Source organism: Cotesia typhae, unplaced genomic scaffold (assembly GCF_013202065.1).
Source record: "Cotesia typhae breed Kobodo isofemale line unplaced genomic scaffold, CoteBio_Ctyphae contig_48, whole genome shotgun sequence".
Lineage (NCBI taxonomy): Eukaryota > Metazoa > Arthropoda > Insecta > Hymenoptera > Braconidae > Cotesia > Cotesia typhae.
The window spans coordinates 13,109,920-13,133,731 of NW_027423756.1; the positions used below are offsets into that span (position 1 = coordinate 13,109,920).

Sequence of the window (23,812 nt, forward strand, 5' to 3'; positions counted from 1 at the left end):
ATATTCCTTAGATGGTAAAAAAAAAATAAAAATCGAATTTTTTCTTTAATCTTTAGTCAGTAGATCAAATTTTTGGTTTCATTTTAAAAATATTGACATAAAAAAATATTTAAAAATTTTTTTTTTGTAATAATCAATTAAAAAAAAAATAATTTAAATTAATTTTCACATGAAAAATTTAATTTTTTCTGGCTTGATATGAAGTGTTAGAAAAATAAAAAAAAAAAATAACACGCCTGTTACCATTAAAGACGTGATATAGTTTGAAGAAAGATACCAGAAGTTATTTATGTGCTGGAAACATTTACGAGTGCGGTTAATGGAAGATTTGAGGCTTTTTAGTGTTTTTATCGTGACCACATAAAATAGTTGGATAATTTAAAATATCTATTTTGCTGAGTACTCGCAACAATACATAAAAATAAAACAACCAGAATGGTATTTTAAAATGGGTGGTATTCTAAACGAATTCGGAGTACAGAATGAATACGGATTGAATTGAATGTGAAGAAAACGAATATAAGTGATGTCTACCTATTATGGCAGAACCGTTGTCGAAGAGACATAAGGCTAAGGTAATAACGATCAAGGGTTTTTTATTTACATCAAATCACATCACGTCCATTTTTTTATTTCTCTTTATCTTCACTCGCTCTTTTATTTCTTGTAGCCAGATCGTAATCACACAAAAGTCAATGACTTTATGATTTAGCGGTCGGCCAGTGACAATATTAGGAACTAAAATTCTGGCTTGTTAAATTGTGTTTAAAATATGATAAATAATATTGTTTGCGAATAACGTTTCTTTTTTTTTCTACAAATAAAAAAAAAAACTATTTAGGCGCGTTGGCAGTATTTGGAATAGCGAAGGTTGTTGTTAAGTGTGAAATTTACGCAAATCAAGTTTCTCGAGACGGAGGACGAGTATAAGTATAAGAGAAAAAAAAATATTTATATAATTTGTTAAATTTAAAAATATTCCGACACTTTTATTGCAGTTTATGATATTTGTTTTGCCGGACAGTATTTTACGGGTAAATATTATTCACATTAAAGCTGATGGTGATATTATCGATATTTATATTTATATTTATATTTATATTTATATTTTGGTTTGCCAATAGAATGTTGTAAATTGACCGGTTCAGTGGAAAATGACCGTGAAAGTGCTATATTTCTCACGAGAATCGTCTCTCGACAGCTCAGATTTCAATTTATTTTTTTCTGAGGTTTGCAAATTCCCGTGTAGTGGAATTTTATTCGATTGTAATAAGAATATTTTAATAAAATCAGCTACAATATAAATTACAATACACGTCGATAGTTGATTGAAACTTTTACAGCGAGACCTTGGGTAATAAAAAAATAATAACAAGAGATAAATGTAATGATTGGAATTGTTAAGAGTCGTACTTTCAATTTCTTATTCGTTTTCAGGGCATTAATGTATAGTACGCTCGTATGCATGTTTATACACGAGAGTTCTCACTTTCTTGTTGGCTATTGGTTGTGTTAACGTGTCACGCGATATATAAACGATGAGCTGAGATGAGACATGCCGCGACCGGTTATATCTTACGCGAAAGTATCGCATCGAGCACGTGCGGAAATTTCGGGCTTTCGTGTCTTTAAATCTTTTATGTATATTTTACAGTCTGTACCGTATATTTTACTTATATTAGCAACTCGAGAATTTTGATTGAGAGAGTACAACTAATTATGCACCTGTCGGTAAATAAAAAAAAAAACTCGTTCTCGTCTGTCAACGCTCGGCCTTTTTTTTTTCTTTTTTATTTTTGCCGTAACACTGCTAATTTTTATTCAATTTCGCGGTTTTTTTCTCGACAACATTCAACGGCTTCATTTTACTCCTCAGTTATTTTAAATTTGCCGAAATTTGAGTTTTTTAAATAATAATAATATTTTTACATGTGTTTAAAATATTAAAAATAATTATGAACCTTTTAAAAGCTTTAAATTATTCGGGTGAGTCGTGACCCAAAATGCTTAAAAAAAAAAAAAAAAAAAATCAAATTAAAAATGATGAAATAAAATAATTTTATTTAATAAAAACTTACAGAGAATACAGACGACACAACTTAACATTTTAATTTACTGTTTCATGGTAACTACTTAAACAGTCATTAATTTTTTTAGTCCAAAAAAATTATACGACTGTATTTAAGTTAAAATTAACGGAGTTGAGTTAAATAAGTACGTAAAACATTTCAATTTGCAACGGTTTTTTCTTTAACGATTAACTTGGCGGTTGGTAATAATCCTTCTTATATTCACGACTAAAGTAACTCCAAGATATCTCGGTGATGTCATTTAAAATTTAAACTGTCGAATTTCTTGATGATTAATTTTGTTCCAGTGCATTAATACCTCTGACATTATCAGCCGACATACTAATATAAGTATCTTTATTCTGCAATTCGAAGTTATGACAGAACATAATATTCAAAATAAAAAACAAGGCGGATTGCTTTTCAATAATGCTTAAACACTTAAATGTATTTGCATATGCAAATGGCATTTTCAAAGCTTACATCGTGCGGCTTGCTTGTTCATTTTTTCCGATTTTTTGCGTATTTCACTTCGGTTTTTTTGTTTTCATCAATCCTCTCTCGTACTCCAGTGCTTTCCGCTTCCACTTTATTTTTTACCAAGAAGTCGAGCTAATGGATGTCGATCATTACCACGAGAACAGCGCACAAGCGCCTGCATGTTAAGACCTGCCAGTTTAGTATCGTGATTGTGGCCAAAATAATCAGAAAATCCCACTTTGGTCTTCCATTAACAGCGATTAAATCTCCCTTTTCATTAATGCTCCTGTGCCCGTTCTGAATAACTTAAATCAGCTGTAATCTCTATATATAATACCTCAAAACTCCAATGGCCTCAACATCTCTTGTGTAATATATTTAACTTCATTCATTATTGAAATTCTAACTCCCACAGCATCAGTAATTACGATGAATTTATTATCAACTAAAAAGACTTTACTTTTCCTCATTATTACGGATTTTAATATTATTATTATTTTTATTTAATAAATTTTGACGCAAGAAAAAATTTTTAATATTTTTTTTATGGCTAAGAATTTTTATTTGAACTTTTAATTGACTGTTCAGTTCATTTTTATTAAATTAAATCAAGTAATTTTAATTAAAGACGATTTTTTACGTCAATCATTTTTCAAATTTATTTTTTTTCACTTGAAAAAAATTTTTTAATGCAAACAAAAATTAAATTAAATCAAAAAATGAAATTTTAAGGAACTTTTTTAGTTTTTAATTAATTAATTAAAAAAAAAAAAAAAATATATAGATTAAATTGCCAATTAAAAGTTAAAATGAATATTCTATCATTATCAGAAAAGTTCAACAGAAAATTTATATCCGTAGATATTAAAAATTAAATAAACCTGCGTACGTAACATTAAATAAATTAATCAAATGAAGCGAAACATTTACTAGACGTAATACTTTGCCCTGTGGTTGAAACCGTTACATTGAAGCCAGTACAAATATCGTCATCATCATAATAATGATTGTAATTTGTCGGACAACAATTTTGATTACATGAGCATTAAAGCGGATCACGTAAATATATTTCCTGCATGAGCATTTACTTACAGGCTATTAATACTTGATTAAATGATTTTGAATTTCAAAAATTTTCTTTAATTAAAATAAGTTATTTATTTATTTATTTATTAAAAACAATAACAATATTTACAATATTTGTAGCGCGGGTGACCTTGGTGTCTAGACACAGGAGTATTATATTATATTAAGAATAAAAAATGAAATGTTTACTACAAATGACTGGATGAATACAGGCTCACAGCAACCATTGAAAATCCTTGATGTACCTTGGCTTGTTACGTACGGTTTATACCCACGAGTCTGTCGATACTTGACGACAGCCATTATGAATATGCCGGGTAACTTGATATGAAAACCAATGTCGTCGGATACTCCGATTTTGCCCAGATTGTACCTTCTAGCCATAATAATATTCCGACAAAAATCTTCGATAAGTAACTAAATAATTATTTATTATAAAATTATCGAAAATAATTGAAAAAAAAAAATTAATTAAATTCTTTAAATATTTATTTAATTTTTTTTAGTAAAATTAAGTATAACCAGCAACCTTGCAGTCACTATGTGACTTGTGAACTATAAATAAATGAAATTTTGCTTGATAAATAATAATAACATTTTTTAAATTGCACTGTACTTTCATAAATATTGAGATTTTTAAATATATAAGCTCATCCCGATGTTATACTCATCAAGAGCTTTCATTTGAATACCCACATGCATTTTTATATATTTTTCATATATACATATATATAATAAATATAAATATATGAAAAATTGATGTGGGTACTCAAATGAAAGCTCTTGATGAAGTGTAACATCGGGATGAGCTCATATCTTTAAAAATATAAATTTTTAATTAACTTACATATTTTTTATTACAATTATTTACTATCACAATTTTTTAAAATAATTTTTTTTATATTTTTGTAATTCTTAATTTTTGATTTTAATAAAAAAAAAAAGTTCCGAATTATTATTTAAAAATAATTAAAAAAAGAAAAAGTACAACTTATACAACCCTACTTTTGAGTAATTCTGTCATTTTTTATCTTATTCACCCAGAACAGTCGTAAGTTATTCAGTTGAATGCACAAGTGTAGAGACGAGTTTTCAAGGAGTATCATCATATACGGATGAACAAGTGACTGATCTTACTAAGCTCCAACGATAAAGCTTAATCTTTTTTTCCATCCATTAATATTAATAATTCTGCATAAGAATTTTTTTACAAAAGATAAGAAACATAATTACAATCGAGATTAAAATTTATAAAATATTTATGTACAATAAAATAAAAAAAAAAAAAAAAAGCAGTCTTTTAGTCTCTCAATGACAGTGCGGTTGACGTGACAGCGTCTGTGGTCTGAATCTCAAAAATAAAAGTAATAATTAAAATGATAATTTATCAAGCATTCATCGGTGTGACACTTAAAAGTAATATTAAATAATTATTCGGAGGAATCGCTGGTGTTGTAACTTTAAAAGTGAAAGGTGGTGAAAACCTGTTGCCTGGATTGTCGATATCAGCAGCTAACGTTTGGATCGGTTAAGAATCCAACATCACATACGGTGCATCTCACATCTCGGAGTGCGTACACTGCGGATCGACTTAATCGTACTAGTGAGTTGCCGAGACATCGATCGCCCTGTCCCCCTCGGCAAGATAAGAATAGAAACGATATAAAATTTTAAAGTTGGAGGGAGATGAGAAAGGAAGAGAAGGAGAGTCAAAACGAGTGGTTAAACTTGCAGTCGCTGCACTTAGTCAACAAGAGTCACAGACCTCGGATTTGCTACTCTCATTTATGTTTTTTATATTTTAAAAAAAATTTTCCGCAAATACGAGCTTTAATCGAAGTGTAATATCGGAATTAATTTGTTGGATTGCTGATGGATTATTTTGTTTGTCTAGTGTCTTCTCGTTCGGCAAATATTATCCCGGCGATGCTAATGATATTGTAATGATGATGATAATAATATTATTATTATTATTATTAAGAGTTAGTGCAAATAAATTGTTTACTGTGTAACTCTAAAATTATTATTCTAAATTATAAATTAAATTATTAAGTTGATTTGTAACACATTATTAACAAGTGTAATAAGCAGCAGATGTGAAAAATTTTTTTTATGATTTCGCTTCGAAAGAAAAAACGAAATAAAATTGACGATGTGATTGAAAGTGTAATTTAAAAGATACACCATGCCCGAAGAGAGCTCATTTAAAATTTATCATGGCATTCAGGTATTTATTTATTTGCAAAAAAATATTCCTTTTTATTGTTGTTATTATTATTGTTACCGGTTAAACATTTTTTACAAGTCAATTGCGGCAAATGCCAAAGCTCATTGTTACCTCACGAAGTTGAGTTATGGGAGTGATATAATAGAATTTTACTCAATGTACCGTGAAGGACGGCCGCATTAGCGCAACAGTATATATTAAATATACTAATCTTGTCAATATGTACCTTCCAGTGTGAATGAAATTTCATATGCATGAATAAGTCCCACTTTATTAGTTTTAACACTTGTTTTTTTGTTAACAAGTTAGATTTTATATCGATACTAGAAGAACCTGTCAATAAATAAGAATTTCTATATTTCGAAATGTGAGAAAAAATTTTTTTTTAACTAACTAACCGGAATTCAATAAATTACTATTTCTTACTTTTTTTTCTATCGCTGGATGAATATTTAAATATTGATTAAAAATTCCAGGTTTATTTTTAATATTTATTGTGTGACTACAGAATTTTTTTGACGTTCGATGTTTCAATTAGCAAAAATTAATTTAATTTTTAAAAAATTTTTAATTCAACTCAAAAAATTTTAATTCAAAAATTTTTTAATTATTGTTAAATTAATTAAATATCTTTACATATTTTAAAAATCAATAAAAATTTTATTTTAATTAAAATTAAAAATCACCAAATTTACACATTAGCAAAATTTAGAACAGATATCGAAGATCTTGATAAAGGCAAACCTTAGCGACTTCTAAGACACGAGGTTGAGCCAAAGTACCCTTGATATATGCACACTCACGGCGTGTGATAAGTGTTATTTGCAGAAACTCTTGAATGAGATCAGATTGGCTACACGAAAATTCGCTCCAGGGATGTTAAGTAGTCGCATTCTCTTAAATGAGTTATCGCTCGATGATAAATTACGTTTCGCGAGTTGTGAGTTATGAGAAACACTATCTATTAATTTTTCAAAAAATTTCAATGTTAAAAAGAATTTCTCTTTAAAATATTTAAATATTTCATAAGAACTTACATTATCTTTCTTACAATATTAAAAATTTTTTAAAATAATATTTCTGATAAAAAATTCCAGGAGCTTCAATCTATAATACACAGTTAGCTTATTATTCCTGTAAAAAGTATTCAATAAAAAAATTCTCGGCATGAATAAGGGCCGAGCTTTATTAATAATTAATCACCACTAATTTTTACATCAGTCAACATATTGGCGCAGCCCCGGTAAAAAATGATAAATTGCTTTTTTTTTACCTTAATTTAATATTTTTATTTTTTTATTAGTGTAGAAATTTAAATAAAAATATGTCGTCATATGCTTGGTGTTAAATCCGGAGATGATTGAGAAATATAACCCTTGATTAAATCAGTTCAGGAGCGCCCTCGATCCTTTATAACCATTAATGTACGTCCTAGAGTAGCCTCTGTAACTGCCCGGATGCAAATTACTCGTAAGATCATTAGGCTCGAGCAAGACAGAGCAGCAAGTGTGCTGCAGCGTAGGCGAAGGGAAAAAAACTTGTTATTCATTTTTATTACTGATAAGAATTTGCCCGGAGCATTAATATCAATAACATTTTTATAATTATCAATAATAGTCTACTCTTAATCGGTCGACGGTCAGTATTAATATTAAAGTAATGTCAGGCTTTATCAGCCAATTGATTATCATCGGAAAATTAATTTAAAAAATTAGACTTTTAAATTAAAGTTGCCGGCTTAAACTCAAGCTCAATCGTAATCATAATCGCTAATTGCAAGGTTTAAAAATACCCGGGTAATTTGCAGTAATAGTTACGATTTAAGTCGTTAGTTTTAATGTCCGATCTCGGAATTACTTTATTATTTGAGGATGAAAATAAAAATAATAATAATGTATGTACATACTTGACAATAAATAAAATTAAAAGTTATCTAACTATCATCGGCTGGCAATCCAATCTGGTTGTTTCTGTCGCAATATTATAATTATATCTGCTAATTTTTAAGACTCCCATCATAAAAAAAGATTACCATCTGCTAAATTGTATGGATCCTGTTGATTTATCATCATTGTACTCTTAAACGTACAACTACTATAAAAATTATATTTATTTCAAGGTCGCCTCTCCCTGCTCTGTTATATTACTGTACTCGCCTTGGTTAAATAATAAATTATTTTTTCGTGTCATAAATTACGGGTAACATAAATTATTTTTATGTTTATAAAGTTTATAATGTAATGATTTTCATCCATATAATTATTTTTAATTTTAATAATTTTATATTGGCAAAAAAAAAAAAATATGTATTTAATGTTTGTTAAGACATTCACTGTTCTTATTTTAAATGAATAATTTTAAGATGAAGGACCTTCCGGGAATCTTTTGTCAGTTTTTTTTATGTCTGTTGTCGGGGTTCAAGAAATAATTTTGTACTGTTTGAATAGGGTATTAAAAAAAGATGAATAATCAATCAGGTGCTAAAAATAAATTTAGAATGACGTTAAAAGACGCAGAATGGTATTTTAATTCCAAGCTAAAACTTGTAAAGGGTAATAAATGTCTTGAATGCTCGTGTCCTTTTGCGATATCGAAAAATATTTTCTTGACTGTTCGATAATTGCTTTTGCAATTTATATTTTTCAAAGTGGATATTAAATCGTTTTTTATTTTAATGATATTATATATTTTAGAAACAAACGAGTGTGTAAGGTTTTTTAAGGAAGTTTAATATCCTCGTAAATAACTAATAAAAAAAAAAAAAAAAATAATAACTCGTAAAAAAATTTTCTTAGTCATATTTATCCGAATATGGCAATATATGTCCTGATATGACCATATTAGGCTGTGTGTGGGGGTAAAAAAATTATTTAATATAATTTAAAAACAAAAATTAATTTCAATTAATGTCTTTTTAATTAAAATCGTTTCAATAAATAATTTAGATAATAATCAATGTTAAATTAATATTTTAAAGACTCAGAAAATTTTCTTCAATTTAAAAATTAAAATAAAAAAAATTAACTTTCTGGTAGCGAGAAAATTCAGTGACCATGCGCCACCTGGCGGAAATTTTCGGTACTATTTTTAATTAAATTTTTGTATGACCATTTTGGGCCGTATTGGAAAACTTTTTTATGGAAATAATAATAATAATAATATTAATAATAATAAAATTAGAGATAAAATCAATTATTAAGTATTTAAAGATTTGACAAATCATTTTTCATAAATACCTTGATAGATGTTTCTCACAGTAGATGAATCACGATTGAACAGTGAACCAGTAAGGGTATAGTTTATGCGCTCATTGTTCGACGAAAGGCTCGCCTGAATTATTGCTCGTTGTCCAAGAAAACATAATTGCGTTAGCGTTATTTACTACATTCTCGAAATGACCCCTCGCGACCGTTATTTATCGCACGTACATTCAGATACATAAGAGGGAGTGTACTAGCGTTATTTTTATCGGGCATCGGCCATATAATCGGTCGGCATGAGGCCAACAACTACTATGCCGGAAAACAAACGAAATATATAATATAATAACAACAAATCTTCCAAGAAATCGTCACCGCTTCAAATAAAACATATTTTACTTTTTAAGAGAAAATTTTATCGGGGCAAATATTGGCAAGACTTAAAGGAAAAGCCTCAGTGGGTAGACGGACGGAGTAGTAGTACAGAAGCGAGAAAGGGAAATGAAATTCCTGTCGTAGGCCCACGACTTCTTTATATTACACTCAAACTCGAGACTCAGGACGTACCTTTTCTACTGTAACATCTTCTTCTCCGAGAATTAAAGCCAGAGGGCTTTCTACTTCTTCTTGACATGTATACGTACTGAGCCTGAGTAAAGATAACTAATTCGATAAAAATAAATATCTTTAATTGAATAAATTATTTCCTTTTTACACTGAATAAATAAATATATATTTCTTGGTTCTACATTTAGTGTTTCAATTATTTATTTTTATGTTTTGTTTAATTAAAAGTAACAAATGCGAGTTAATTGTATCTGCCAGTCACAGATTCTCGCTGTTTTTGAATTTTACAAACTAACTCATTTATTTATTTTACACAAAACATGTTCTAGAATATCAATATACCTTTTAATTGAAATTTTGTGCCTTTAAAATGAATACTAGAAATTTCTCTTTATTGAAAATTTTTATTTAGAGAATTTAGATCTGCTCAATTAGTTGTAAAAAAATTGAATTCGTTCCTTCTATAAATAAAACGTTAAAAAAATTTATAAACTTTGTATAAAAATTTTTGCATCCGAAAAAAATATTTGATATGGCCTAAAATGGCCATATATAATTTTTTTTAAACAATAGTTTTAAAAATTTCCGATAGGTGGCGCATTGTCGCTTTATTCTCTCGCTATTAGAGAGTTAATTTTTATAATATACATATTATTTTTTTTAACCATTCTAAAAATAAGCGCATTGTTAAAAAAAATATAATAAATTATTTTCTATGTTCATATATTATGAGATTAAGTCACACAAAAAAAATGAGCTATGTTGTAGAATAATTTAACATGGAAAAAATTTGTAAATAAATAAATAAAATGATAATTAATAGATGTAATCAGCAACGAGTTCACTTGAGGGATGTTAAAGTGTCTTGTGTAATAATTAAAATTCAAAAGTGAAGTAAAGGACGTCAGGTAAACCGTCTTGAACAAGTCTTACCGAAGTTCAAAGGTTACAACGTGCAGGAAGATATCTTGTTGAGATTTATAATAATTAAAGACACTGATATTGAGATTGAGTCGGTGTGAGTGTAACACCGTTGCATTTACGGTTGATTACTTTGAATTTATAATTTAAATGATATTTTAAAAGTTTAAAATTTTATTTTTCCGTAGCTCTAACTGTTATAACTGTTAAATAATTAACCAAACAACAAAATGTGAATAAATCTCTTAGCGAATCGGAACTTTTATCTGCGAACGAACATGATTGGATTCTGTTGAAAATGATAAGGGTCACTCGACAATTAATTTCTCCCTTGTACGTTTGATCACCAATTTATTAAATTACGTTCGTATTTAATCTCGTGACATCAATTCAATATTGCTCAAGTGCATCCAGCTAAATGCTGTTCGATCATTTTTTTATTTAATAAATTCAATCGATAAAAAATATTAAATCTACATATTTATTTTCGATAAAACACAACGTGATTATACATCCCTCGTGTTTGATAAGTTGTTTTAATTGTATTGTTAGTGATAAATAAATTTCCCCGCACTCGCGAACTCAATTGGTTTAAATCGCCCGTGTTGATTAAAGATACATCGGGAAAAAAATGATTTCATTTGTAGCATCAACATTCATCGCGACTCGTGATAAATGACTAAAAAAATCAACACAATTTGTAACTGAAAATTGATTGATAAAAAATAAAAAAAATATATATATATATATATATATATATAATTTACTACGAACTCGGAGCACAATAAATTGTTTTATTTTTTTTTTTTTTTTTCAACGTTATTTCAACGGTATTTACATAGCAATGCAATCAATCAAATCAGAATATATATTTATCTTTTTTTTTTTTTTTTTTTTTTGCAGTATATGGGTTCGTTTCCAGTGGCGAGTCCCGATATTACCAAGCGAGCAGAGTTTGTTCGTTCACAACTCGAAAACCTCAGGGTAAGTGTTTTGAAAATTTTTTTATTTAATTTTTAAAAATTTTTTTGTGACCATTTATAACACAGAAAAATTTATTATGAACAAAAAAAATTTTTTTTCACTTTACTATGCAGTTGATACACTGGCGTATTCACAAGGAAAATGCATAATACATTATTTTTTTCCGTGGATTATATTTTTGTATGATTTTTACTTGCATTAAAGTATTTCAAGCACGTATTATATCCACTGTTCATTTATCCTGAGTGATACACGGTACGTTCGATGTTTATCGATTTTATTTGTGTATATACTCGAGCATGTAATCTATAAAACTAGTTTTGTTGTACTCACGTATCACCGAGGATTATTATGGATCCCGCGATTGAATTTATGATAGCACTTTAAAATATGTTTCACGTTTAAAACAATCGCCCGGTAAAGTTTGTTACTTTTATTGTAAGTGAATATTTAGCCAGAGGGCCAGTAAACACTAAAAAAAGTTAAGTGTTGACAAAGAAATTCAGACAAAACGAGGAAGAATCGGTGAGCGGCAACTTTTAAAATAAAAAGTTTAAAGGTCCCTGAGGTCTCTTAAATTGTCTTGTGGATAAACTTCCGCAAATTCCCAAGATTCTCAAGTTTTAGTTAAAGTCCAAACTTTGTAATTTAAAAAAAATTTTTTTTCATAACTACAAGTATGAATAATAAAATAAATATTACCTTTTGTATTTATTTTATTTTTATATTTATCATTTTTATGTTCATAAAGTTATCTTTTGGTAACGGTGGAAATAGAGTCGCGTCAAATGTAGTCAAGTGAAAATTACACTCGAATAATTTTCTCAGATGAGTTGACACAACAACTGATAACTTCAGTTTGTCGTCACAATACTTATTTACATTTCTCGACAATATTATCCATAAATTTTGCTCCTTTTCACCCTCTGACTTCTACCACTTAAATATTAAGTGTTATTCTCAAACTTTACCATTTGCATCGACTTTAGAATCTTAATATTTTTTTTTTTTTCCATTCAATATTAATATTAAAAATTAATAATCCATAAATTTTATCAATAGAAGAGACGTGAATTAAAAATAAAAAGCATAAGCAAATTTTTTCTTATTTATAAATTGATGAAAACTACACAAGTTTTTCAATCTCTGTATAAAAAGTGAAAGCAAAAAAACGTAAGGAATTTTACTTCGTCATTGGTATTTTAAATCGAGGGATTCACTATACCGTCGGAATTCAATTTGATCGACTGAAAAAAATCCAATAACATTCTTTGCTGTTTGGACGAAATATTTGCATAATACTGATGTAAACTCTAGTTTATAACCAATATAGAAAGGACACCACTTTTATCGTCATTCTAATCATACGATCGATTAAAATAATAAAAATTCATTTCTTCAGATAAATTCCCCCGGAAATAAAAGGAATTTCTATTCTTGTAGAATCAAACCCATTAAACGAGGTCATAATTAACATTTGGACCCCTAAATGCCTCGAGCTAAGTATCTAGGACAAATTACGGATAATTTATTATTATTAGATTACTATGCACCACTATTAATAGCGATAGTCCAAGTAAAAGCTTATATTTTTGGAAAAATAGTCTCTACTCTCCTCGCCGACGTACAACACTATTTATTATTTCTTATCGCAATAATGAGAATGTGGATGGTGCTTGAGAAGTGAAGAGCCAGCGAGAAAAAGGAAAAAGATGGTGGTACTCATAGAGAAAATGCTGGTACATTCTTACGCAGATCACGAGATTCTGTCGCATGATATAGGGGATCTCAACGAGATAATAAACTTGCCCTTAAATTTTTTCACTCAGCTTATCATATATAATTATTCATTTATTTTATACACTTTCTCTTTTATCGTAAATATTATTGATTATTTTGATGTCTCAAAAATTTTTTTTTCCATATGTAGCCATATCAAATCATTATCTATCCATATATGTCTCAAAAATTGGCCATATATAAGCAGAGTAAGACATATTTCAATTAATAATTTCTAAAATTAGGTTATATGCCCGTATAAAATATTTTTAACAGTGATAGTTTTAAAAATTTCCAATAGGTGGCGCATGATCGCTAAATCATCTCACTAGTAGAAAGTTAAGCTTGAAATATATAGTTATAGACTAAAAATTATTTTTTTTATCGTCTTTAAAATGTTATCTGACATTAGTTTATAGTTGAATCATTTATTTAATTGAATTTTTTTGACAATTTCAAAGTAAAACAAATTATCTTATAGCATTTTGTTTGGTGTGTATGATATGATAAATTTAAGAAAAGACACAAGTCGTCAGCAACGGCACTATGTGTGCAAAGCCTTATTCACGTGGTGAAGCAGGCGGCGTGAGGACGGGGGCCAAGATGTGAGGCTGACACTATACACACTATATACTAGCTTATGTTTTCATCGTGGAATGAAGGAGCACACGTTTGCGAACGAAAGTTCAACGAACTGATGAGAATGCCGGTTGGACACAGAGCCGTTTCGAAGTTTCAGGTGATGTGGTGCGTTTGTTCACCAGCAGTCTTTAAAAAAGTGTATCAAATGCATTTTTCATGTCTCCGGCAATGGGGAATGGCATCAGCGTAGCCCAGCTCTGAGTCATGTTTCAAAGCGGCAAAATTTTAAATTACAAATAAATTGACAATTAATGCGTCTAATTTTCATTTTGACTGTCTATCTATCTCTGGATTAGATCTCGCGCTCTTGATTATAGATCGTTGAATTGGAAATGTCGACAGGTGATAATTTGCCGGACTATTCGCTGGCTCTTCTCTCTATTGTAATAGAAATATGAGCAAAATTGTGGAAACACGAGACTATAAACTCCGCCGTCAAATAAATGTATCCCATTTTTTGGGTTTCTCCTCTCGCTGTGATGTTCTCGGCGCTATACTATTACGTGAGTATCGAATTCTCTCCATGGTGGGTCTAGATTCACGCTTTTATGTCAATGGATTTCGGTGGAGGATTTAGGTTACCGAATGGAAGTGCCGCTAGATAGGCTAAGCTCAGATTCGTATTTTAAAACTAGTTAATAAATTTTTTCGCAAATTTTTATTTTTGTCTCCGTTTTTTCTTTTTCTTTCCGCTTCTCTCTGGACTTTATGTATTTTATCGATTCTAATGTCCCACGTAAAAATGCTTCTATTGTACACAAATGTTCACGTGCTACCGAATAAATTTCTTGAGCTTAAACTCTGGGGTGTTGTGTTTTAAAAAACGTTTTATTTATCTTTCGGATTCACAGTCACTTTTAAATACACACTCAATAAATAAGTTTTGGTCGCGATTTTTTTTCTTCCAAAATAATAATAAAATAATAATAATAATAATAATAATAATAATAATAATATGTTAAGTGAAATTTAATTAAAGTAATGCAAAAAAGTGTCAAAAGCATTTTTTATAGAGTATGATGAGGCATCTAATGAAAATTTAATGAAAAACAAAAATAAAAATAAACTATTACATCCCCCATGTGTTTTTCAAGGAACAAAAATTCCGTGGCAATAGTCTCGACAAAGGGAAGAAGAATGATAAAGAGTAAAGAGACAATAAAGTGAAAAATGAGAGAAAATAATTGGGGGAAAAAAACGTTATTTAACTGCCTTTATATTTAAGCGGTAGAAATATAAAAATTATTTTATACTATTGCTAGAAATTTTTTACAAATGGGCGGAATTTTATCGTCATTCAGAAGCAAGAAAAAATTACCATTCATCAGTCATCAAAGTCCGGGATTTTTTAAAAATTCTTGGCTCTTTATTGCCAAACGCAAAATGGGTTAGCTGTATTAATAATTTAGTCTATTAATTAAATTAGTTATCGAACATTTTTCATTGTCGGTAATATTTTATTTACACTGAAAGTCAAATTGCATTTTATAGTTAAGGGAAAAAAAAAAAAAAAAAAAAGAGGATAGATGAGTGGTTATATTTTATACTTCTATTTTTCAATCTCGCTTTCTCTATTTCACGAGCGAAAATTCACGGGACTGTGGTTTGCGCCGATCAACTGAAATATATACACAATATGAAAGTTTTTATTCGTTATAGGTTATTTTTTTCGGTCTTTAGTATCGCCATAAAATATTTCCGGATTTTTTACGAGTCTGATGAAAAGCTTTTTAAAAGTAATTGCATGTTTCAATTTATTTATTATTTTCCGTCAGTTTTTTAAAAGTGCGTTCTAAAAATAATATTTAAAGAATAATTGCTATTATGTATGTTGTGTAATTGAAAAATAATTAAATTTTATAAAATTTTTCGAAAGACTTGACGTAGACCATGAAATTAACGTAGATGAGCACAAGCAAGCAAGTTGAAAATCCACGGAGCATGACCTAACCTAAGGTAATCAAATTATAGTAGAGTTACAGAAGCTGACGTAGATAAAATTGATGAGCGTGTTAACGAGATGTAGAATTATGTTGAGAAGGATTATTATTATCTAAATTTTTAACGTTTCACTCCATATCGTCTTATATTTATAAAAATAAAATATCAAATTTTTTGTCAATCAATTTTATTAAAAATAACTTTACAATAGTGTTTGTTAAAATTTTTAAAGGAAAAATTTTTTTAATTAATTTGTAAATAAATCTACATTGTTAAGAGAATAATCAAAATTTTATGGCCAGTATATTCTCACCCATAGTCAATTTATTATGATAAATATTTAGGCTGCATTTGAAAATACTTAACATAATTAAAAAACGACCTTGTATCTTGTGAAGTACTGACATTTTTAAAGATATAAGCTCATCCCGATGTTACGCTCATCAAGACCTTTCATTTGAGTACCCACATCAATTTTTCATATATTTATATGTATTATATATATGTATATATGAAAAATATATAAAAAATGCATGTGGGTACTCAAATGAAAGCTCTTGATGAGTGTAACATCGGGATGAGCTTATATTTTCAAAAATGTCAATATTTAAAAAAGTACAGTGCAATTTAACAAATGTTATTATTTAATAAAGCAAAATTTTATTTGTTTATAGTTCACAAGTCACGGCAGTTACATAGTAACTGTAAGGTTGCTAGTAATTATTAATTGAAGATAAAATAGAGATTAAGAATATTCTAAGAAAATATTTTATTCCCTTTAATATTTTCATTTCATCTTGATCTATGCTTCTGGGTATTTTTTCCTTTCGCGTTTGTCGGAGGCAATGGCAGGATATTAAAGTAGGTACATAGGTACATCCCGACGTTTACTGTAGAATGTAAATATCCGGTTGATGTTCTATGGATATAAACATCTAAATGTATATAAATGCTCTAGGAAAAATACTATATATATATATATATATAAATACACATTTACATTTGCTTCCATATCTGTGTAGTACATGTTCATCCTTTGAATGCAACGACAACAATTTACAATGAGAGAATGACGGACGAATGGACATGCGCATCAAGCCTTGCAATCAATCTATTTCTATATATCATATATATATATATATATATATATATATATATATATATATATATATATATATATATATATATATTTACTCTAGATATTTTTCAATGAGCCCACTTTGAACAAATGAAAAATTTTTTTTATTTGTAAGATAAAAATATGACTCTTGGATTGTTGGTTTTTTTAATAAGTAAATGGCAATTAAGAATATTGAAAAAAATTCAGAGGAGAATAGCTTGGTTCTAATTCCAATTGTTTCTTTTTTATATTATCATTGTTATTATTATTGAAAGAGTTGGTTCATGAAACGGAGGGATGAGTAAGTGGCCGTTGGATGTCACTGCGAAATTAAGAATCTCATAAAACGGGCTCCGCAGCTAAATTTATGAATTCCAATGACGAGCAATATTCTGTAGCCGTTCTTTAGTAGGGTTAATAAAGACCACCCCGGGAAAACATACACATCCTCACACACTCGAGCAAGTACAATGTTCACCGTGTTCAGGATCTGTTGGCCAGAGGTAATTTTCCCCGTGATACTACCCATGGGATTTAGTAGTTTTTATCCAGAGACAAATTTATTTATCGACAAGAATACTGTCATTATATAAAGTTATAATTCAGTGTATAATAAAATTCTCTGATATATTTTTAGCTTTAAAAATTTTAAGTACTGTTTACTGTAAAGTTTATTTTAAAAGTCATTAAATGTAACATGCACCATGAATTTTTTTATATTTAATAAGTAAAAAAAAAATGATAAAAAATCTGGAATTTTTTTTTTAAAAAAAAAAAATCAATTCGATTAAAAAAAAAAATTCCTTTCTGTGAATTAAACAACTAAAAAATTTTTATTGCTTTGAAACAATTTTTTAATCAAAGATTTTTTTTTTTTAATCAATTTAATTTTTTTATCATAAAAAAAAATGAAATCTTTTATTTTTAAATTAAATGATAAGTCGTTGGAGATTTTATTTTAATTAAAAAGTAAATGCAAATAAATAATGTTCGATAAGCTCATTCACTCGCAGCAAATATACATGGACGAGAATCCCATTGACTGTTGGTAGGTCAAAAGTTAGATAAAATACAGTAGAGAGATAGAGAGTAGAGCTAATATATATGTATACCGACTTGCAAAAGGATTCTCTTCAATACCACCCACGCAACTGGCTCGCATCTATGGCTCCTTATCTGTCCGTTATCTACAGGCATTCGAATACGATGCAGGTCTTCAGTATTTCTATTCGTACTTCTATGTAGCATACATGGACACAGTTACTTTGTATGTATGCTGCGCTGCAATGTTGATCTCGGTCCGATGCAAAGGTAAAAAGATGATGAAAATAAAGAAGTAAGAAAACAGAAGGGAGAAAAAAAAAAGGGTTGAAAGACAGAGAAAATAGTTTTTCACATATTACTTTCTTTGGAGCTTCTGTATGCGAATCCACGCGTATCTCACATACTTCTGTCTTCTGTCCTCGTAGGTCGTATCGTCTGAGTCAGAGTCGGAGAAAAGACGTCGCTCCTCTGCTCGGTAAAACGGCTCTGGTTACGCGGCTTCTACAGAATAGAGATCGGGCCAAGATGTCTGTACTTTACTCTGGACACGAGCCCACTCTATATATCTAAGTATTCATGATATTTATCATTATCATATGTAATATATATTTATCATATGTGAGCTATACTATGACGCTTTATTGATTTCTCTTCTCGGCTTGCTTCAAACTCAATAAAAAAAAAATTTTATTGTGAAATAAATATAAGTTTAAAATTTATTAAATTATGAATTTTGTTAAATTGCACTGCAATTTTTTAAATATTGACGTTTTTAAAAATATAAGCTCATCTCGATGTTACACTCATCAAGAGCTTTCATTTGAGTACCCACATGCATTTTTATATATTTTTCATATATTCATATATATGATATATATAAATATATGAAAAATTGATGTGGGTACTCAAATGAAAGCTCTTGAAGAGTGTAACATCGAGATAAGCTTATATCTTTAAAAATGTCAATAGTTCATGTGATACAAGGTCATTTCATAATTATTCTGGAAACAAAATTTTTTTTATTCTTTTAATAATCTAGATTTTTTTATAAAAATTTAATTAAATGTTAAATATGTAGAAATTTAAAAAATTCAACTCACAAATTTTTTTTACGGTCTTACAAAAAAAAAAAAATGAGAATGACTTTATGCAAAATAAATTATTTTATTTTTGATAATTAATTCACTAGATTAAAAATAATAAACTTGTACTACAAGTATCAAGTACATTTAACAACTTCTTTATTATTATTACGTCCGTAGTAATAGTCAGAATTTAAAGAGCATTATTTAATTAATTTTATAAATAAATTTAGTTTGAGAATTCAGATTACCTTTTTTGGACATTGAATTAGTGTTTGATGGACGATAATTTAATCAATATTATCATTTGTGTCACCGAACTGGAAATCATGAAACTTGCGAAACTAATTGTATAAATTATAAAAATATTCGTACAAATAAAATAACAATAATAATAATCATTTGAATTGTTAGTCAGTAGATAAAGGCTGAAATTATATATTCATGATAAAACCTAATTCTCCGCGTGGGTGGATGCTGGATGAATCGTGGATCTATCGTTGAAATAAAATAAAATGAAACAAAAAAATAGTGTGCGTACATTAAAAGAACATATTCGCGGAATTCGATAACTCGTTTGTCCGGTATCATACATTTATAGTCATATAGTTGTACAAACTCTGATATAGGATGAAATTTAAATATCCATTGAATCGTCCAAGTGGAAATAATGTCATGGGTTGATTAATTTAACATTTATGTGATGTATACAATGTGTGACTGATATAACATATAATATATAATCAGAAGTGATTCAAGTAGAGTAGCATCGTCCAGTCAGTTGTGGTTTTAAAATTAAATTTTCAGCTGGCTGTTAAATCTCGGATTGCCCTTTCCAGAATACCTAAATACACGAATTAGTTTTATAATTAGATTTAACATTGTAATTTACTCCGTGAATACGTCACTAATTGTGAAATAAATTGAGACTGCATTGAAGGATTAATTCGTCTTGCTCAACTGCGGATTCAACACCCAAGTTTTCGAGCTGTATCATTAACGATTCAATGTCCAGATAAAATTGATTGCGGTTACACAACTTTTTAATCATCATCGCGATATAAAAATTGTTGTACTTTTGTAAAAAAAAAATTAAATGTAGTTCATTTTGAAATTTATTATTATTATTATTAATTTTCAGCATACAAAATAGACTTAATAGCGTTATTACCCCATAATTCATGATACTTTCAATTTAAAATTGTTTTTTGCATAAAATTTTGAATTTAAAATTAATAAAAAATTTTTTTGCGCCAAAAATTTATTAAAAAAAATTTTTATTAAAGAGTTTGATAATTTTAAATCAATCAGAAATTTTTTATTAAGCTCTAAAATATAATTTTTCTTATCTCAAGAATTTTCCTCTCAACTAAGCTCAATTTTTTTATCAGCATAAACTGAGAAATTGTAAAAGTCGGAGCCGCAGAAGTAAAGAAGGAAGTCCAACATTAAAAGACTGATGATCTGGGTTCTGGGTTGGCTGTACTGTCCGAAGCACTTGACAAGAGCACGGATGAACGAGCCCGATCCTTCTCGAGCTTACAGCCTGTCAATATCATTGTTAATGCTCATTGGGTATATTATTGCAAAAGACTCGCTCATGTACCCAACCACGGAGTTAATCGGGTATGAATTCAGCGGGTACATAGAGAGGCATATCTAACTCCTGTTGAAGACAGTTGATGAGGAAGAGATCAGTTGGATGAGCACATTTTGCTGGTTCACTGTAATGCGATTCACCGGCATCGCCAATATGTATAAGGTGTAGTGGGCTTGGTTGCTCTGCTCTACTCGGTGAATATGAGCTCCAAGGGTTTGCTGTGTCTATATCCAGAGGAGGGCGCACCAAAAGGGGTATTTACACTTGAATACGAGCGCTTTGGCTTATCGTCGCTCCAGTGGGAGTGTGGCGAGGATATATTGGTTCCGTTAAAGACCTGATGAAAGCTTGGGACGATATCAAACTTATGTGTCTAGGGATCTCAAGTTTTAGCGAGGGCAATCCGGAGAAAGAACACACCTAGAGACTCCATGGTATAAAGAGAGAGACGTACTGCTCGTCCGCCAGAATATTCCACTCGATAATCCAACAGTCTGTTTACCTACGTACATCAACTGTCATTTTTTACTCTTTTTTGTTTACACTTTTCACTTTTTAGTCCAGCTAATACTGCGCTCTATCTTTTTTCCTTTTATTTTGTTTTAGTTTTTATTTTGGATAAGAGGAATCGTGTGTCGGAGAATTTTTCAGTTAAAACTTTTATTTAGCTACATATTGGAGTCGCTAGATTGAAAAAAATTTTTAAGTTTCGTTAAAATGTTGAGCGTTAGAAAAATTTTTAAAGTGCATTAAATAGATTATTTCAAAGTTTTTTTTTTTTGTTGAGACTTTGGATAAAGTTGTACTTGTTGGGAGTTTACTTTTGTGAGATGATATGTAGTTTACTTAGTTGTATTTTATAAAAAAATAAAGCTCATCGATAAAATGCTTGTATGCATTTATTTCCCAAAAATAGGGGTACAAACAGTGGACCCCCGTTCCGTTTTACAAAAAAACATATTTATCTTTAATTTAAAAAACTTACTACTTCCTTATCGCTCTAAATAAATTTGGCGGGAAAAAAGAAAAGGCTAAAGGCCAAAAGAAAAAAAAAACAAAACAATATAAAGCTTGGATAAAATTATTATTATTAATTATAAGTCAAAAAAATTTGTTGACATTTAAAAAAATTTTTTTGACTATTGATAAATTATTTTTTAACATTAGAAGACTTCATAAATATTTATTAACAGTAAAATAATTTATTAAATAGAAAATTTTAATTAAATATTTATATAAATTAATAAATTATTTTTAAAAAAATTCCACCAGAAAATATAAATAAGGGGAAGAAGAAAAAAAAAACTTAGGATGTTTTATTAAAATAATTTTTTGACGTTTATGTACTGTTGGTGCTAAAAATAAAGTACAATCACAATAGAATATGTTAAAAAAATTAATACAATGATACGGCGTATTTGGCGCATGTTCAACAGAGAACTAATGCAGCTTTACACCATGAGGGGCATGGTGGACTACGAATATCCATGAATCCCGGAAACAGTTCTCTTCTCTATACTCCAGTGAACCGTTTACCAACGCTTATGCGTGTGAGTCTCATAAATATCCTTGACTTGTCCAGCAATATATTCTCAAAGGATTGTTCAAATAAAATGAAAGTACTTTTAAAATAATCTCTATTCTACCAAACATTGCTTCTATAAATAACCGTTCAGCCGTATGCGAAAAAATTTGCATATTCGATTAACGATTATTCATTTATATCATTAATTTTTATCCCAGGATTATCTGAATAAAACATGCTTTTGTTTATTAGAAAATTTTATTGTATAAATGAGACAGAAATTTTTTTTATTTTTATTAAAAAAAAAATTAATATTATAGTTTTATCGGTAAAAATCACTTTTTTTTTATTATGTCACTTCTTAGTCATGCGCGATGTTTTTTCACACATTTTCCAATCCAAGTCCGTCGGTATCCCTTTGGGCAGTGCGATTTAGGAGTTTTCGTCAATGGTTCAATCGTGGCGTTGTTATTTTTGTGAGGGATTTTAGAATGCAAATTATTTCGCAGTGCTGGAAATAAAATCATTCTTTTTTTAATTGTTCTGATTAATGAAAAAAAAAAAAAAAATATCAACTCAATTTAAAAGAAAAAATGTTGAATTAAAAATATGATTTTAAATAGTTTAAAAAAAAATTTTTTTAGCTCTCAAATAATTATTTTTTTTATTAAAAAAAAGTGTGCAATTTAAATTAATAAAACTTCAAAGTAAATTTTTTTTTAGTTTAAAATTTATCAAATATTTGCTACAAATTTTTACATAGATTTTTATTATTTATATTTTGAAAAAAAAAATTAATTAAGCAGAGAAAAATTGAGAAATTTTTTTAATAAATTAAATTTGAAATATTTGAATCGTTTGCAAAAATAAATATCCAATTATTGACCCTCGCCGTTTTGAATCCTTCTTTCCTAAAAATTAATCTCCATAATATTCACCATTAAATTCAAAAATACACTTACAAAATCAAAAATTTCCAACAATAAAATAAAATCTCGTCTTTTATCGCACCGCCGGTAATAATTTTTACAGCATCGATACAGTTCACTAAACATTTACATTTATAGCCCGACATATATCCCTGAATGAATTCTTTGATTTATATCCTCGGTAAGTCAACACCGGGATCAAGTTTATTGATCCTATTTAAAAATATCCCGTTTAGAATTATCATACCAAAATATCCGCGGATTACCGTCACGTAAATGCGCAATTGACAGGATTTTAATAAAAACTCTGAAAATTTTCGGACGAGATCAATGGCTTTGTATTTATAATATAATAATACCTACTTAAATATTTTACATCATTATTCATCATTGATGTATGACACAGAGACATTTATGGTATCATTAATTCATTTTATTTATTTATTTATAAATCGCATGCAAATATTTCAACTATTTCTGTCCTCAACAACTTATTTATTATTTATTATTATATTCCTCGCATTCTTATTAAAATAGGATAGTGTATAAACAGGAATTCGAAAGTAGCGTGTCTTGAGTTCTCGGAATAGATCTCATTGCAAAATGTCTTTAAATT

At 28.7% G+C, this 23,812-nt stretch overlaps 1 protein-coding gene across 3 annotated transcripts in view; it reads left to right on the plus strand.

Moving 5' to 3' along the window:
- The first annotated feature begins 467 nt into the window (after positions 1-467).
- The window catches only part of LOC141529423 (EGFR adapter protein), a 122,670-nt gene continuing 99,325 nt past the window's right edge, over positions 468-23,812 (plus strand). For 2 of the 3 annotated variants that reach the window (XR_012479592.1, XM_074245928.1), the window contains exons 1-2: positions 5,245-5,862; positions 11,454-11,534. Coding sequence is in view for 2 of the 3 variants with exons in the window: in XM_074245928.1 (XP_074102029.1) it covers positions 5,821-5,862; positions 11,454-11,534 (123 nt within the window). In the remaining variant the exon portion in view is untranslated. Of the gene's footprint in view, positions 576-5,244; positions 5,863-11,453; positions 11,535-23,812 lie in introns of those variants that run through there. The other variant, XM_074245929.1, reaches the window with a different exon arrangement.